Raw genomic sequence first — 18642 nt, 5'->3', positions numbered from 1 at the left:
GAGGTTACCCACGCTTTGAAAAAGACTCTGAAAGTGAAGATCGGACTGTTCAGCCCTTTCTCTTTGGGATGATGTCAGTGACAAAATTCACAGTCGCTGGACACTTCCTCTGTGACCCCAAGCTGTCTGTGCTCAGTCTGCCCTCTGCTCTTCATGCAGGCGGAGCCCGTGGACATGAGCTCTATCCTGGGAGTGAAGCTTCAGGTGGGGAAGGAGCCAGATCCAGGGGGAGGCTGTCCCCAACAGCAGCACCCTGCCAGGCTCAGAAGGAGGAGCCAGGCGCTCCCAAGTCCTGGCCTGGCCAAGGCATGCAGGGTGCAGATGCGGGTTCAAAGAGGAGCTGATGCAAGTCCACAGGAGCTCACGTCCTCCCGATGCCCTCCCTGCTGCTGTCTGCCTTGTGGTCCCCGGGAAGCCCCTGCGCCCCATCTTCCTGGCTCACTCCCACATGCTGCCCCACCCAGCTCAGCGCTGCAGTGAGGATGGAAGGGGGTGCAGGACCTGAGTGCACTCTCCTCCATGAGGGCCTGGCTGGGTTAGAGGAGAGGAACCTGCCAGTCACCGGCACAGCACAGCACAGCTCAGCAATGGCTGTCACCCAAAAAGATGCCTTGCAAGCACTTTTCTAATCCCGAGGGAGAAACAGAACGCTTTCAGACCCCAGAGAGCACTCACAACTATCCTAATCGGGCTTCCTAGCAACTAGCCAGGGAGCGACATCGTGGTCACCTCCTGAGGAGTTCTCAGTGTCCCTCCTGCTGAGAATGAAGTCCGGGACTGTACCACTGTGTGACTGCACCTGGGGGACGGGCCAGGACAAATGCGGGGCTCTTGCTCCATTAAGCAGCAGTTTACAAAATGAAGAGAAGCCACGGAAAGAGAAGCACCCAAATTCCACGCAAACTGGGTTATTCCGACACGTAATTGGATTTAACGTTGTCTAGTTCTAATGGTCCTCAGAGGTGGGTGGACGCTAGGAGATGTCCCATAGTCTGTAGGATTCAGATGGTTATTTTTAAATTTAATTCTATAGATCAAGAACTTAAAAAACCAAAATCGATCTCTGGCTGTCATGGTGTGCTGTTTACACACACACAAATGAAACAGAAAATTACCTCCGGAGAGGGGCGTTCTCCTCAATATCTTCCAGGGTCTCCAAGGAGGATCTCTGGGAGATGAGGCGCCGTCTGCAGAAAGAAGGAGCAAATCTGGGAGTTAAAACGGCATTGCAGAACTCATCAGACATTTCTGTAAATCTAAAACTGCCCTAAAACAAAAACATGAAGTCCATTAAGAAAACATCAGACAAAAGCTGCCTCTAAGAGGCTGCCATGCTCCCGCCCTGCGCGCCAGGCCCACCTTGCTGGCTGAACCCTGAGCACTCTCCTGGTTAGAGGGCCGCTTTGTGATGATTAAGGAAGTGACTGATCCTTTTGATGCTGCCATTTTCCCCAAGGACACACACACACACACAAAGACAAGGTGCCTCTTATAATATATAGAATAACTTGATGGTGTGTGCAGCTTTTCTAAGGCATTAGCTAATACGGTGAAGTATTCCACTATCAGGGATTTGAATCCGGTAACTGATAAATATTAAATCTAAAACCCTATTAAAAACAACTTCAAAATCATTAGAATGCAATAAAAAGGTTATGCTCCCTGGATGGCCATGATTTCAAAAGCAACTAGAAACAAGAAAGAAATTATTCCTTTGGGAGAGTATCTCACAGACTGGGTAGAAAGAATAAATATGTGGCATGATTATGCAAAACATTAACTCTTCTGGGCTGCTAAGGAATTGCAACCCGCCTGCTAAAACCTCCCCAGTCTACCAGTTTCTGTCGCCAGGCTGAAATAAGAACAAGTCCTAGTTAACTAAGAAGATCAGGTACGGGGAGCAGGGTAGGGTGGGGTGACTTTAAATAAATCCACCTGAACGAAGACTATCATTTGATAGTAAACGATTTGGTGGAGCAGGATGGACAGAAGATGTTTGACGGGGTTGTTCCTTAAAACAGAACTAAAAATATGAAGATAAGTCTATTTTTTATTACATTTGGGAAAACACAGCCTAGGAACATGCAGTCATAACCATGTTCTAATTTGCCCTAATGAACAAAGAATGAAATGACTTCGTGGGGTTTTGTTGTTTTGTTGTTTTTAATTTTGTGTGTACTTTTTCTGACCAACTACTCTGATACCTTTGGCTTGTCTGGCTTTTATAAGACAATCCGAAAGGTCATTTTTGTAGCAAACTATTCAATAGCTTCATCAATTTTCCACCTTCCTTAATTTTTTGATACTTGAATCCTTTAAAAAAAAGAAAAATACTTGTGGCCGGGCACGGTGGCTCAAGCCTGTAATCCCAGCACGTTGGGAGGCCGAGGCAGGCTGATCACCTGAGGTCAGGAATTCAGGACCATCCTGGCCAACATGGTGAAACCCTGTCTTTACTAAAAATACAAAAATTAGCCGGGCGTGGTGGTGGGCGCCTGTAGTCCCAGCTACTTGGGAGGCTGAGGCAGGAGAATGGCGGGAACCCGGGAGGCGGAGGTTGCAGTGAGCCGAGATCGCACCACTGGACTCCAGCCTGGCGACAGAGCAAGACTTCGTCTCAAACAAACAAACAAAGAAACAAAACTCGTCATACAGCCTCCTTGTCTCTTCTCTAACTGTAAAACAGTAGAACATAGAACACTCTCAGCTTCGCACTCATCAATGTGTATGAACCAAGCACACCCATCGCCCTCTGTGTTCATGACATACTGGACTTTCTACAGAAACTGTGGTTTCACTCTGCAATTAACTAACACTGAATTTCCATTTCCATAATATTGCCAGACTTCCAAGAGTCAGCCAGAGCTGTGGAGGAGGCACTGGTCTTACCTGAGAGCAGTGCAGAGGCAAGCTGAGGAGGTGGGGAACTGATTTTACAGGTAGCCAATTCATGAGTGACAGGACTTCCCCGCGGAGCACTGTAACTCAGGGGACAGAGCTCGCCTAGGCCCCTATGACGGCACCTGCAGCTGGAGCTCTGAAGTGTCTGTGCTATGGGTTGAGGCACAGCCCTCTGAAATCCCAGTTAATCCTAAGAAAGCAGGCAGGTGAGCAGCGGGCCTAGCCTCTCTCCAGGTGCTGAGTCCCAGGCTGGACTGGGGCAGACGCACACCTGCCCATTGCAGATCTTAGTACCAGAAACCCCATGTTACCCATCCAAAGTGGGGTGTAATTCTACATAGAACACCTAGGGGCTAGAGTCAGACACTCGAATTGCAATCCTGGGGTCCAAAGGCTTCGGGGTCTAAGAAAGCTCCTTAATCCGGCCGGGCATGGTGGCTCATGCCTGTAATCCCAGCACTCTGGGAGGCCAAGGCGGGTGGATCACCTGAGGTCAGGAGTTTGAGACCAGCCTGGCCTACATGGTGACCCATCTCTACTGAAAATACAAAATTAGCCAGGTGTGGCGGTGCATGCTTATAATCCCAGCTACTTGAGAGGCTGAGGCAGGAGAATCGCTTGAACCTGGGAGGCAGAGGTTGCAGTGAGCCGAGATCGAGCCACTGCACTCCAGCCTGGATAACAAGAGTGAAACTCTGTCTCAGAAAAAAAAAAGAAAAGAAAAGAAAGGAAGTTCCTTAATCCTTGAGCCTCAGTTTGTTCATCTATGAAATGGGAAACAGCAATTAACTAAGAAAGGGACACATGTAAAGTCCCAGACCCACGGCAGTTCTTGATGAACGGGAGCTACTGGGCTTTTGATTGACACTCCAGTTTCCTTCACTGAGGCTGCACCCTGACCTGCATCCCAGCTCAGCTGACCAGGAGCAGGCTGAGTGTCCTAGCTTTGGCCCCCACTCAAGGCCCAGCCAGTGGCAGGGTCACCCCAAAATGCCTTGTGCCTGAGCCCACCCGAGATGCGTACGTGTTCCTTCCACACCTACACCCACTTCAAAGCACAACTAACTCTGCGCATGTACTCAATGGGGTGCACCGCGAAGCACAAGTCACACTCACTGATGTGTTGGCCACCTATAAAATTAGTGTCCCCCAGGTCTCCTTGCACTGCTCTCCGGTCTCCCTACAGACAGGAGGCAGCGATTAAAAGATTTACTCTGTTTATCTCTGCATGATGTTCTGAGCCTTTAAATCCAAAGTAAAACACTCACTGAAGTATTTACTAAATTAAGTATGCACATCTAAATTGTCATTAGCGATAACTTTCACAGGCAGAAATCAATGTATAGGCTTCGGATCCTGAGAATCTCAACACATTCTGTCACACTTTGAGTCTTCCTTTGTAGAAGAGCATTTTCAGGTAACCAGTAAATAGGCAATTGATGTTTTGTTCAATCTGCACCCACGCAACTGAGATGATCGTGCAGGGGAAGGGCTGAAGGCTGCCCTCCTTCAGGTACCCTAAGGAGCCCCGGGGAGGCCCTGGGTGGGCTCTTTGGGCAGCACAGATGCCGCCCAGGCTCTGGCAGAGCCCAGAGCCCAGCCAGGCAGGTTCCCCTCTCCACGCATCGACCCCCACTCACTCAACAATGTGACCGTGAGCCCTCTCGGGAACACACAGCTGAACCAGGCTTGCCTCCTGTCCTCAGGGGCTCAGAGTCACGTGAGGATCAATGGGACGGCCACCAAGAAGCCCCATTAACAATCCCTGAAGCCCCTGCGTCCTTCAGGGCTGTGGTGTGAAGAACACTCCGGCTGAGTCCCACAGTGCGCACAGAAGGCCCTGACGGGAAGCACAGACTCCTCCAACATCCAGAGTGTTTCACCCTAGAAAATCAGGCCCATCCACAAAAGCACACGACCCAGTAACTCCCCTTTCACAAAGCCGTAGCCACCTCTTCCTGCACCAGAAACGAGAAGGGCTCATTTGGAAAAGAACCAGATGAGAATACACCTTTCTTTACAGTTATAAGGGTTTTTCTAAAAGCCAGCACATTTGGTAATTCCCCTCAGGTACTGAACAGGTGTGAATTCACACACACACATTATTACAGCTTAAACGTCTGTGTCCCCTCAAAATTCACGTGTTGAAATCATAACCCCTACTGCGATGGTATGAGGCAGTGGGGCCTGTGGGAAGTGATCTGTCATAAGGGTGGAGCCCTCATGAATGGGATTAGTGTCCTTGTAAAGGGGACCCCGGAGACCTCTCTAGCTACTTTTCTGCCATGTGAGGACACTAGAAGTTGGTCATCTGTAACTGGAAGAGCCCTCATCTGACCCCAACCATGCTAGCACCCAGATCGTGACCTTCTAGCCTTCAGACCTGTGAGAAAATACATGTCTTTACTTTTTATTTATTTATTTTTTTCTGAGACAGAGTATCGCTCTGTCACCAGGATAGAATGCAATGGCGCAATCTTGGCTCACTGCAACCTTGGCCTCCCAGGCTCAAGCAATTCTTGTGCCTCAGCCCCCCGAGTAGCTGGGACTACAGGTGTGCGCCACCAAACCCAGCTAATTTTTGTATTTTTAGCAGAGATGGGGTTTCGCCACATTGGCCAGGCTGGTCTCAAGAGATCCACCTGCCTTGGCCTTCCAAAGTAATGGGATTAAAGGCAAGAGCCATCATGCCCGGCCGAGAAAATACATTTCTATTGTTTATAAGCCATCCAGTCTTTGGTACTTTATTACAGCAGTCTGAACTCAGACGGACCTACACACACACGCGCGCATGCGTAGGCATGCAAGGGCACGCATGGGCACTTCTGATCAGGACTCCTTAAAGGGGAAAAAATCCACAGCCCAAATGCCCACCAGTTCCTTTAACTTCAGCAGGTGTACTTCCCTTCTTTGTGAATGGAACCAACCAGTATATTCTTGAAACTACCAGAGAACTTGGAACTACCACCAGTCACTGTAAAGAAACCATCCTACAATACCACCAAACAGCAAAGGATGCCTGCCCTTCCAGCCTAGGATGAGGACCTGTTCCCCTGTGAACCGGCAGTGTCATTCAGCAGCGCCCATCTCTGCCCCCACCCCCACAGCTTGCTGGATCCTCCCAAGGTATGTCGGTAGTGTCTTCTCCCTCACCTTCTAACCCCAGAAAGCCTGCAATAAACAAAAAGCCTCAGGGCAGGCGGCCAATCTTAAACAGCCACTTTTCACTCTGTAATTTCCCTCATAAATTAAGTCCATTACTATGCAAACTTCTTATCATTATAGAGTTAACAAGGAGAGGTCTTTGCATATTTTAATGACTGACAAAGAATACTTAGCCTGGGACCAAAATAACAGGCCACCTTACTGACCAAGCAGACATGCAGTAAGAGGCTGGCAGGGCTCAAAGCAAAAGTATGATGCACTGACATCATCAGATGGAAGTGTGCATGTCGAGTCTCCAGACCGAATGTACACTCAGGGCTCCCCGACTTGTCTGACAGTTACAAGTTAGATCCTTCCACACTGGCCACACTTTGGAGTTCATGCTTAACGCTCATGCATGAGGCAGCCTCCTGAAAGCACCCACGCCTGTTTTACAATATCCTTGGAATGCTGCAAGGAAGTCATCATAATCCACGACAACACGATTGCATATCTGCATATTCCTGCGTGGACCAAATTAATCCACTCATCATGAAGGGATAAGGGTTTCTTTGTGGGTGCAAATCACTGTATATTCCTGGGACGCAGGGCTGGTCACAAGGGTACTGTTAGAATAAGTCCACTTCACTGAAAGCTTAAGGAAAGGTCACTTGAGGAAGAAGATGGGGGGAAAAAAGTACACAGAAGAACCCATGGCTGGAGTGACAAAGGAAGGGGAGAGGCAGGCCCGAGGGCCCGCATTTCCTAAGTGCCTTTTAGGCACGAAAGGGTCATTGTACCTATTTCCAGGCCAGGAACAGAGGCCAACCATCCCAACTGATGAGGGGACACAGGCCCAGAGGCCTGACCATCCCGAAGGCCCTCCTCACTAATGCTCTGTCGTCATCCTGGTCTGTAGCGACTCTGGGGACCCCGGAGAGTGAGGCAAAGTGGAGCTGTGTGTGGTCCGGGTACCCTCCTCAGCTCTGTTGGAGGAGGGCTCCTCTCTGCTGAGCCTGGTAAGCAGAGTGCCCCGAAAAAAGCACTGGGAGACAGGTGAGGGCCTCGCTGCTGTCCCTGCCGACCAGTGAGGGTGCAGCAGGGTCATCTTGGGGTCTGGTGGGGCAAGCTGGTCAAGGCCAATCCCTCATACAGTCACCTGGGGCAGTAGCTCAGCCCGAAGGACAACGTGAGGCAGTGGGCACCCCGGGGAAAGCTCTGGCTGGAGAGTTAGGACCAGCCATGACGTGGAAGGTCACCCTTGGCCTCAGTCTGCTTCCAGTATGAAATGAGAAAGTAGGGTAGATCGATGCTCTCAATGTGTCTGCACATCAGAATCCCCAGGGAACAACAAAGTCACCGAAGCCTGAGCCCACCTTGAGATTCTGATTTCCTGGTCTGGGTGTGGCCAGATAAACGGGGTTTTAGACACTCCTGGGGGATTCTAGTGAGGAGGACAGTTGAGTTCCATTGAAATAGCTCCAGTGTTCTGCACAGGCCAAAGGCAGTGAGAACCTTCTCCTGACATTCCACTTATTTACCTTAGGTTTGGGGATGGAAATGATCATAACCAACCTCCACATAATAAGTGGTCTCCTTTATCCTTGAATGCGGACCTTTTAAGGTTCAACAAGCAAGAGGAAAGAGAGCTGGTTAGCCCAGAGCACTGAGGCCAGCAAAAGACCAAAAGGCTTTCAAGTATAAACAGGTGGATGATATGTACACGTTACATGGGTGTGAAGAACCAGTTCTGTGTTCTCTGGGAGCAAAACATGGGCTCTGAGAGCAGAAAACGACCTGGGTAAACACCTGGGCCAACCACTTCTGTACTCACAAAAAAGGCAATTTCCTTAATGGCTCTCGTGTTCCCCATGGGTGTATCCCCCTTCCTGACTGCACGCTAGTCACTGGATGGCCCAGTGGCCTCTTCGCAGGTGTAGAAGAGGTGGGGCTGTCTTGGATACCTCAATTACACAGGTGATGGAGGAGCTGAGGTCATGATTACTTCACATCTGTCCAGACAGTTACTAGGATTAAAAAAACCCCAAGCATAGAAACAACTTATTAACATAGTCACAAGACACCCGAAAGCTTGTCATTATTTGCTTTGGTACTTAACGTCTTTCTCTCACTGACCAACCTCCCTCTCCCAAACAGAATGGAAACACCCTAGAAGCGAGCTGCTTGGGAGGGGCCATGCTGTCACAGCCTGTGTATCCCTAGGAAGGGACCATACTTGGCCAACAGCAGGTACTCAATCATGGCTGGCTGGATGCAGGAACAAACTCCCCTCACCAGGTAGGTGGGTATTGCTGGACGTTTCCCAGAGAGCCCTGACCTTCCATTCAATGTTTTTCTGTACACAATTATTAGTGGGCCTCTTTTTTTTTTTTTTTTTTCCAGATGGAGCTTTGCTCTTGTTGCCAAGGCTGGAGTGCAATGGCATGATCTTGGCTTACCACAACCTCCACCTCCCAGGTTCAAGCAATTCTCCTGCCTCAGCCTCCCAAGTAGCTGGGGCTACAGGTGCATACCACCACACCCAGCTAATTGTTTTGTATTTTTAGTAAAGACGGGGTTTCTCCATGTTGGCCAGGCTGGTCCTGAACTCCTGACCTCAGGTGATCCACCCGCCTAGGCCTCCCAAAGTGCTGAGATTACAGGCGTGAGCTGGGATTACACCGTGCCAGCCTAGGGCCTCTCTCTTTAATACATGCATTCCCAGTCTGGTCCACCGAGTCCAGAAATCCTCCTCCGCTTCACAATGGCCCAGGACAAGGAGGTTATGGGGAAGGAATTAGGGCTGGACAGCATGAAGTCCCACTTCAACCTTACAGACTCTGGGAACCTACATGTCCTAGCCTCCTTTACTGACATAGTCACCAAGCCTCAAGGAGCCCAGTCAGGACCCAGCAAGAAAAGGCTTGGAGCACAGTCGCCTAGAAAGCAGGGTTGGCCTTTGAGGCGACTAGAAATTCCCTTTACAAAATGTTACAGAATCTCTGACTTTCTGGCGGAAGCCTCCATTCTCCCATCACAGGCATAATCTTTTGCTCTGGAAATGGTGCCCAGCTCATGCAGAAAAGCTGTCCTAAAAAGTAGGGTACAAATCTGCAGTTTGTAACTGATTGACTATGGAAGCCTACTACTTAAAGGAGCCCTGAAGTGAAAAACTATGCATAAACCCAAGAATTAAAATCAACTGGGCTTAGTGGCCTGCACTGGTAGTCTGAGCTACTCAGGAGGCTGAGGCATGCTTGAACCCAGGTAGTCGAGGTTGCAATGAGCTATGATCGCATTACCGCACTCTAGCCTGGGTGACAGAGCGAGACCCTGTCTCTAAAAATAAATAAGTAAACAAACAAACCCAAGAATTGTACTACCATCTGTATGTCATTTGTGAAATGCTGGCTTTCAAATGCTAGGCTCTCTTAAAGGAAAATGCCCCTCCATCACCCTGCTGTTATTTCCTTCATTTCCCTAGCAGCGTCTTAAGCTGTTGACTGCCTCAGCGCCATCAGCCTGCTCCTCACATTCATCAAATAAGTGATGATAACATTGTTCGTGAGTTGGCAAACTTGAATGCCTAGATTCCAGATGCTCCTCTAGCAGAAGTCCAATCAGACTGCGCTCACTTAAAAAACAAACTGTTTCACCCTAGTACACGCGTCCACAGATGAAGAAAACAAAGTCAGCTGCTACCTCTTAACAGAAGAGACACAGACCCTGAAAGCAAAATGGCCTTCGCTTCAGCCTGAGGTCACATTCATTAGACACATGCTTAGTTTTGTTGTCCACAGATCTAAAGCTTTGTACAGCAGCAAAAGTGCTGATGAAAGTAAGCACGGCCCTTACTGCTCACCTGGCAACAGCTGCTTGTTAGACCATGGAGGAACTCCAAGAAGACAGCCACAGAGTCTGACACTACAGTGGCACACTGGCCGGGCCAGGTCACCAGGTTGGGGTGACTGGAGGAGCATCTGGTCTTGGTCAGTCAGCTTGATGCCGTCCATACCTCTGAGCACAGGGCACACAGCTGGCTGGGAAGAAAAACCTCCTCCCCCAGCCTCAACTAACATGCTGAAAGCCAGATCCATACCCAGAATACAGACCAAAGGAATTCAAAATCCTGGGGGGTCACGGGGCTCTTTCTTGTCAAGGAAGAAACATAGGATTATCTTTAAGAAAAGGAGGGATGGTTAGATTTTTAAAAATTAGACCAAATGCTAAGAAACTGTTTTTTCTTTTTTTTTTTTTAGACGGAGTCTCTGTCTCCAAGGGTGGAGTGCAGTGGCGGAGTGCAGGGTGCAGGGTGGAGGGTGGAGGGTGGAGTGCAGGGTGGAGTGCTCGGCTCACTGCAACCTCCGCCTCCAGGGTTCATGCGATTCTCCTGCCTCAGCCTCCTGAGTAGCTGGGATTACAGGACCTGCCACCATAACTAGATAACTTTGTATTTTTAGTAGAGACAGGGTTTCACCATGTTGGCCAGGCTGGTCTCGAACTCCTGGCCTCAGGCGATTTGCCCACCTCGGCCTCCCAAAGTGTTGGGATTACTGGTGTGAGCCATTGCGCCCGGCCAAGAAACTGGTTTTGAATCCGGCTATGTTTTAAAGTCTCCAGCTGATTAATCAGGCAAAAATCAAATTAAAATCAATACACCAGAGTTGCCAATGAGCTTGTTCAAATAAAGTCTGTTTCTACATTTTCACAGGCGGGTCAAGAAAGTGACTCTCCAAATGTTTACAGAGAATACAAAAGGCGTTTGGAGTTTACTTTTGTTTCAAGGGCTCTCATCAGACTTGCCAAGTCCTGGAAAATCAAGGTGTGAGGTTACCTTGGTGTGTGAGGCTACTTAGAGCAGACAGGACCTGCTGCCAGGATTTAATAGCTGGCCAGAAATTCATCCCCAAAGATCCCCTGGTCTACCCTGCCCACCGCTGCCGCTAATCTTCAAAAACACTTTCCCTCATGTCAGTCCCCAACCTGAAGAGCCAGTGATTTCCCCGGAAACAAATTCAAACTCTTTTGACAAAGGGTCTAGAGGGAAGGTCAGAACACAGCAGCAGACACGGCACACGTGGCCACCATGAAGGTACCTGCCTAGGCCGGGCGCGGTGGCTCAAGCCTGTAATCCCAGCACTTTGGGAGGCCGAGACGGGCGGATCATGAGGTCGGGAGATCGAGACCATCCTGGCTAACCCGGTGAAACCCCGTCTCTACTAAAAAATACAAAAAACTAGCCGGGCATGGTGACAGGCGCCTGTAGTCCCAGCTACTCGGGAGGCTGAGGCAGGAGAATGGCGTAAACCCGGGAGGCGGAGCTTGCAGTGAGCCGAGATCTGGCCACTGCACTCCAGCCTGGGCGACAGAGCGAGACTCTGTCTCAACAAAAAAAAAAAAGAAGGTACCTGCCCAGTGTCCCTGAATGGCCTTAGGGTATCAGGACACCAGGTGGTCAGCCCAAGGTCGCCGGCTCAGTGGCAGTGCTGCATTCTAATTCATACTTGGCCTCTTCCCAGAGGGAGGGGCCCTGCCCTGCCGCTGTAGGGGCACACCACGCAATACACAGAAGGGTGGAACCAGGAGAAGCAGGTACCGGGTACTGGCTAAAAATAAAAATTCAGGATCCAAAAAGATTTTGTGCGGCTGATGAGATACACAGCTTTGCTCTTGCTACAGAACACATTGGATACTCGTGGAGCAGGTGGGGAAGACAAGTGGCGGCCCAGTCAGGACAGGATGTGGGTGGGAAGGGAATATTGGAAAGGGAAAACCACTAGAAATAAAAGGGCCAGCTTCACCCTATGCATCTAATACAAGTCCAAGGAGTGTGGGGCCCTTACCTGTGTTCTGAACGGGCGTCAGGATCCAAGCAGTCAAATCCAAGTGTTCTCTGCAAAGGGCTTCCCTGAGCCGGGCAAGGAGGGCGGCTGGGAATGCAGCACCCCGTCCCAGGGTTTAAGGACACTGTGGAGCGTGTCCACACCTGGAGGCCAAACCAGGTGTGGAGTACACGGGGAGCTAGGGAGAATTTAATTGGCAGAGGAGAAGAGAGTACCTCTAACAGAGGGAGCAGGCAGGCCATGGCAGGGGGTCTGAGGGGCTTCCTACATGCACTTTCCCAGAGCCCAACAGGACAGGACCGAACATGGGACTGGGTGAGGCACAGGAAGAATTCCTTCCAGCAAAGTCCAGCCCCAGGAGAAGAGCCTAGCAGGAGCCAGGAGCCAGACAGGCTCACAATCAGAGGGCCGGGCGTGGCTCCAGGAGGACCGGACAGAGACCACAACAGCCAAGTGGACAAGCTGACCACACATAAACCGGCGGGGCTGGGGCTGGTATCACAGCACAATGAATGTGTGTGTGTGTGTGTGTGTGTACACATGTGCTCACACATAGCACCTTTCAGTCCCACACCTGAACACAAGAGGTACAGGACCAGGAACCTGCAGGGCTTACATGGGGGAGCAAGGGTGTGGTGCAGTGGGCCAGAGTTACCTCCTTAGACAGAGGCTGAGCAGAACCCATTCCCAAGACTTGGTCTGACAGGGCCTGCTCTTAAACGCCCCGATCCTGACAATGGCCCGTGCTGGGGCCCTCTCGCTTCCTCCCCAGTCACTGTGAGGCTCACTGGTGCTTTGGAAGAATGCCTTTACCTGCTGAAGACTTTCTAAGCCAGACATGCATTTATTTTTCCTTCGAACACAAGACGAGGACCCTCTGTGCCTAGCTCTGCGGGGTCTGAAGAAGGCAGGGGAGACCCGAACCCTGCTGGAGGGGCACTCCTATCCCTTCCTCCACAGTCAGGAGAGAATGGAGCTAACTTCATCCGAACCAGCAGGGGCTCCGGAGGGGCTCCTCGCATCAAGCTGGTGTTTACCGGGCCTTTCAGGGGGCTGCCCTCCTAGGGAGGACGCCAGCAAAATGCTTCCCGGAGTCTCTCCCTTGGTGTCTGGTGTGACCTTCCTCTGTCCTGAAGGGCCTTCAGCAGGAGTGGATTTTGACAGCTCAGAAACTGCATGCAATTATCTATAGCAAATTCAGATTGATGGGGCTTTGTGAATCTTTATTTTCTAGGAGTTTTTCAGGTTAACCGTGGCCCACACTCAATAGCGATTTATGGAAACAAAGACTGATGCCTCTTCCTTGTCCATCTGAATTACCTCAGATTCCTTTCTGGAAGCTTGCTGAAAAAAATGCCTGGTTCTCCTTGGCTACCCATGTTTATTCCCTTCACTGGAAGCTGAATGGGGACGGGGTACAGCTAAATTGGTGGCCTCCAAATAAAGGGTTTATGGCGTAAGGCAGGGGTCCCCAAGCCCCAGGTCACAGACCGGTACTGGGGTCTATGGCCTGTTAGGAACGGGGGCCGCACAGCAGGAGGCAAGTGGTGGGCAAGCGAGCATTACTGCCTGAGCGCTGCCTCCCGTGAGATCAGCGGGGCGTTAGATTCTCATAGAAGCGCCAAGCCTATTGTGAACTGCGTGCCCGAGGGATCGAGGTTGCATGCTCCTTGTAAGACTTTTTTTTTTTTTTGAGACAGAGTCTTGCTCTGTCGCTCAGGTTGGAGTGCAGTGGCACAATCTTGGTTCACTGCAACTTCTGCCTCCCAGGTTTCAAGTAATTCTTCTGCCTCAGCCTCCCAAGTAGCTGGGACTACAAGCACGCGCCATCATGCCCAGCTAACTGTTGTATTTTTAGTAGAGATGGGGTTTCACCATATTGGCCAGGCTGGTCTTGAACTCCTGACCTCGTGATCCACCCGCCTCGGCCTCCCAAAGTGCTGGGATTAGAGGCGTGAGCCACCGTGCCCGGCCCCTCCTTATAAGAATTTAATGCCCAATGATCTGAGGTGGAACAGTTTCATCCTGAAACCACCCTCCCAACCCCCAGTCTGTGGAAAAATTTGTCTTCCAGGAAACTGGTCCCTGGTGCCAAAAAGGTTGGGGACCGCTGGCGTAAGGAATGCCCAAATGTGGCCAAATCTTAGTTCAAAAGAAAATTCAGAATCTGCCTCACCCTCTCGTCATCCACCCAAATCCTACCTTCCTCCACCTGCTCTGTGAAGCTGTCCCTGACCTTTTCTGAATTCCTCCAACATTTGGTATCTTTACTACATTTGGAAGTATTCGTATCTAAATACTTGCAGATTGGTTGACTTTATTCTTTTTATTTTACATTTATTCATCTCCAACCTGACTGCAGGTACCCTGAGGACAAATAACTATGTCTTTCTTTCTTTGAAACCCCTTCAATGATTAGTACATTACCTGGTACACAGGAGGTGCTCAATAAATCCTTAAGCATAGCAGGAACAACTCCGCAGCTAGAGTTGGCTCAGGAGGAACAAGAGTATACCTTGAAAGCTCCAGGGGACCAGGAGCGGAGGCTCATGCCTGTAATCTGACACTCAGGGAAGCCGAGGTGGGCAGATGGCTTGAGATCAGGAGTTTGAGACCAGCCTGGGCAACATGGCAAAACCCCATTTCTACAAAAACTATGAAAATCAGCTTGGTGTGGTGGCGCACGCAGGAGGATCGCTTGATCGCATGAGGTAGAGGCTGCAGTGAGCTGTATTTGCACCAATGCTCTCCAGCCCGGGTGACAAAGTGAGACCCAATGCAAAAAAAAAAAAAAAAAAAAAAGCTCCAGGTAGTCATTTTACCATTTTTACTGCAAGACCTTTGGCAAACCAGCCGAAGCCCAGGAATGAGGTCAACAACGAAAGCCGGGACCTTAGAAATCATCCAGAACGCTGACGTTCAAACTTCTGAGGAGAGAATCCTTTTTTCTCCCAAATTAAACCTTACACCAAATCCCAAAATATAAAGCAGATTAGAACAATGATAAATTTTATAAACTTGAGAGTATAATATTGACTTGTATCTCAATGATTGTTAGAGCAGTGTAGCTGTTTTGAGGTACAAACTAATCTAAAACCAGAAGCTCTTGGTGACATTTCTAGTCTAAGGTCAATCCCAGAATCTAATTTGTTTCTTTTGGTTTTTGGTTGTACAGTAGGGATATAATCACCATTGAAAGAGATAAGTGGGTGCCTATGGTAACCATTTTTAAACATATCAAGGCCCAATTCAATTTAATAGACGTGGCAGGTGAAGTTTAACTGAACAAAATCAACTTAGTCTGGCAGCATGAGTTAACTAATGCATAATTAGCTAATTAATGCGTAAGTCACCAGTATGTCAGGCTTTGCTATAGAAAGCTATCGAATTTATTTTACTGCAGTTTAAAAAAACACTTTAAATATATATGGTATAACATGTATACACATACAAATTATATCTCAAAATTTTAAACACAGGGCAGGCGCGGTAGTTCATGCCTTTATTTATTTATTTATTTATTTATTTATTTATTTTATTTTATTTTTTTTTTTGAGACGGCGTTCCGCTCTGTCCCCCAGGCTGGAGTGCAGTGACCGGATCTCAGCTCACTGCAAGCTCCGCCTCCCGGGTTTACGCCATTCTCCCGCCTCAGCCTCCCGAGTAGCTGGGACTACAGGCGCCCGCCACCTCGCCCGGCTAGTTTTTTTTTTTGTATTTTTTAGTAGAGACGGGGTTTCACCGTGTTAGCCAGGGTGGTCTCGATCTCCTGACCCCGTGATCCGCCCGTCTCGGCCTCCCAAAGTGCTAGGATTACAGGCTTGAGCCACCGCGCCCGGCCTATTTATTTATTTAGAGACAGAATTTTGCTCTTGTTGCCCAGGCTGGAGTGCAATGGTGCGATCTCAGCTCATGGCAACCTCCGCCTCCCAGGTTCAAGCGATTCTCCTGCCTCAGCCTCTCCAGTAGCTGGGATTACAGGCATGCGCCACCACGCCCAGCTAATTTTGTATTTTTAGTAGAGACGGGGTTTCTCCATGTTGGTCAGGCTGGTCTCGAACTCCTGACCTCAGGTGATCCGCCCTCCTTGGCCTCCCAAAGTGCTGGGATTACAGGCGTGACCACTGTGCCCGGCCACAGGCTCATGCCTTTAATCCCAGCACTCTGGCAGGCCAAAGCGGGCGGATCACGAGGTCAGGAGATCAAGACCATCCTGGCTAACACCGTGAAACCCCATCTCTACTAAAAATACAAAAAAGTTAGCCAGGCGTGGTGGCGGGCGCCTGTATTTCCAGCTACTCAGGAGGCTGAGGCAGGAGAATGGCATGAACCCGGGAGACAGAGCTTGCAGTGAGCCAAGATCATGCCACTGCACTCCAGCCTGGAGGACAGAACGAGACTCCGTCTCAAAAAAATAAAAAAAAAAAGTTAAACACAGAGTCACCCCATAAAACCAACAATCCCACTCCTAAATATAATCGAAGAGAAATGCAGAGATACATCCACACAAAGACATATACAATGTTCACAGCAGCATTATTCACCATAGTCAAAAATGTGAAAACCCCAATGTGATGAATGAACGAAGTGCAGTATTATTCAGCCATGAGAAGGAATGAAGTACTGATACACGCTACAACATGAATCTTGAAAACATTATGTTAAACAAAGGAGCCAGTTACCAGAGACCACGTCGTGTATGATTCTACTTATATGAAATGTCCAGAACAGGCAAGTCTATAGAGACAGAAAGTAGATTCGTGGTTGCCAGAAGCTGGGATCCGAGACGGGGAGGAATGGGCAGGTACTGCCAATAACCATGGGGTTTCTTTTTGGGGGTGATGAAAATGTTCTAAAATTAAATAGTGGTGACAAGTGCACAAGTTTGTGAATGTACTAAAACCCACTAACAATAAGTTTATTTTTTATTTTTCTAGCCAGAATCTCGCTCTGTTATCCAGGCTGGAGTGCAGTGGTGTGATCTCAGCTCACTGCAACCTCTGACTCCTGGGCTCAGGCGATCCTCCCACCTTGGCCTCCCAAATAGCTGGGACTACAGGCACATGCCATATCACATCCGGCTAATTTTTGTATTTTCTGTAAAGACAGGTTTTGACATGTTGCCCAGGATGGTCTCCAACTCCTGAGCTCAAGCGATCCACCCACCTCGACCTCCCAGAATGCTGGAATTATAGGCATGAGCCACTGCGCCCAGCCAGAATAGTAACTTTAAATGGTTGGTATGCAAATTATATCTTAGTAAAGCTGTTAAAATATTTATGATATATAAAGTTTACATATGTAGAAAAACGTATATTGGGAAAAAATATACAGTAATAATGAAGCACCAAATTCCAAAATATAAAACAGATTAGAACTGTTTGTAGACCTCCTAAAGCCCTTGCTAAGATCCTTAGAGCTCCAGATAATACAATTTGAAAACTATGGATCTGGTTCAATTTCCTTTTACTGAAGCTTTTTTTTGGAGAGGTTCAAAGACATGCCCAGGGCAGAGCTGGATGGCTGGGAGAGCAAGGATTGGGGACCAGACACTGTCATTTCAGAGCCATTCCCTTTCCTTTCAAACGTGGGTTACAGAGGTCCCATAGGTATCTGTGTGCAGCAGGCAGCAGGTTAGGCTTGAAGGCAGAGACCTGGGCAAACCCTCTCAGAGCAGGGCCCGCTCAGCACATCGACAGATGCTCCAGCACAGGCTACCTGGTGCTCCTTCCCCAGCCACCCATCAGAACCCTTTGCCCCAGTGTCGCGCATCACCCAGCACGTGCTGACAGTCACATTTCATCCAACCTCTCTCTCCATCTCTACAAAAAGGAAACCTCCTTACTGCACACAGCAAGGTGCTATTTGGAGCTCTGAGACTTCCATTTCCACAACCTCCCATCTCCCTAACCTTTGGTGCAAGACATCCTTGCAAATTGGATACAGTTTTCAGGAGAACACACGAGCACTTCAGTCATCCAAGAGGAAGGACAATACCCCAAATCCAGGGTGCTTCTATCGGCCTTAGCAGAGGAAGTTTAATTTTTTAACAGCTCGCTTGGAGCCTTTTGAAAATATATTATTAGTTCATCTGTCTCACCGTATTCCTAATTAGCCACCACAGTTCTAATTACCAGGCTGTTCAGGAAGAGTCTCCAAAGTGAATTTGCAGCATGAGAGATGTGCTTAAAGCCACGTGAATATTCACGTGGATGTAAGTGGATTCCACTGCTATTGGACCTTCAAAAAAGTCTATGAGTGGACCCTTTATATCAAAGCTCTGGTTACTGTAGAAAATAATATATTCTTAACAACTAGGGAGCGTAGGGGAGACATTGTTTCCAACCAACGTTTTCAGAAAGTGACAGGGTAAAATAAATGCAATTGACTACCACTGATTTTCCTAAGGGTGTTTAATGGTGTCCTTCTTTAGAGCAAGATCCTTAAACTGGGATCTCTGTACCTCTTAGGGAACTGTGGACCTTCTAAAATCAGATGCAAGGTGTGTATAAGTGTCCATTTCCCCTCCTATATAAAACAGTGTGTGATCCCAAGAAAAGATTAGAACCCACTGTGAGAATGCAAAGGATGGGTTAGCAAAGGTAACGACAGGGTCAGGAAGGGCACGGTTCAGATCCAACTCTGCTCTACTGTGTTAAGTTGTCATTGTCATCACCGTCACTAACATCACCCACATATAAATATTCAGTCCTAGGTGTCAGGGATACAAAGAAGTAAAAGAAATGTTCCAGCC

The 18642-nt window shown here is 48.8% G+C and overlaps 1 protein-coding gene across 1 annotated transcript in view; it reads right to left on the bottom strand.

The window, feature by feature from the left end:
- The window catches only part of CABLES1 (Cdk5 and Abl enzyme substrate 1), a 127076-nt gene that overhangs the window by 70050 nt on the left and 38384 nt on the right, over positions 1–18642 (bottom strand). Inside the window, 1 exon segment of the mRNA XM_021929984.2 lies at positions 1116–1187. Coding sequence (XP_021785676.2) covers positions 1116–1187 — 72 coding nt within the window.

The sequence above is a fragment of the Papio anubis genome, chromosome 19 (genome assembly GCF_008728515.1).
Source record: "Papio anubis isolate 15944 chromosome 19, Panubis1.0, whole genome shotgun sequence".
NCBI classification, from domain to species: domain Eukaryota; kingdom Metazoa; phylum Chordata; class Mammalia; order Primates; family Cercopithecidae; genus Papio; species Papio anubis.
Note: the sequence above shows the minus strand (reverse complement) of the source record. Positions and strands in the feature narration are given on the sequence as shown.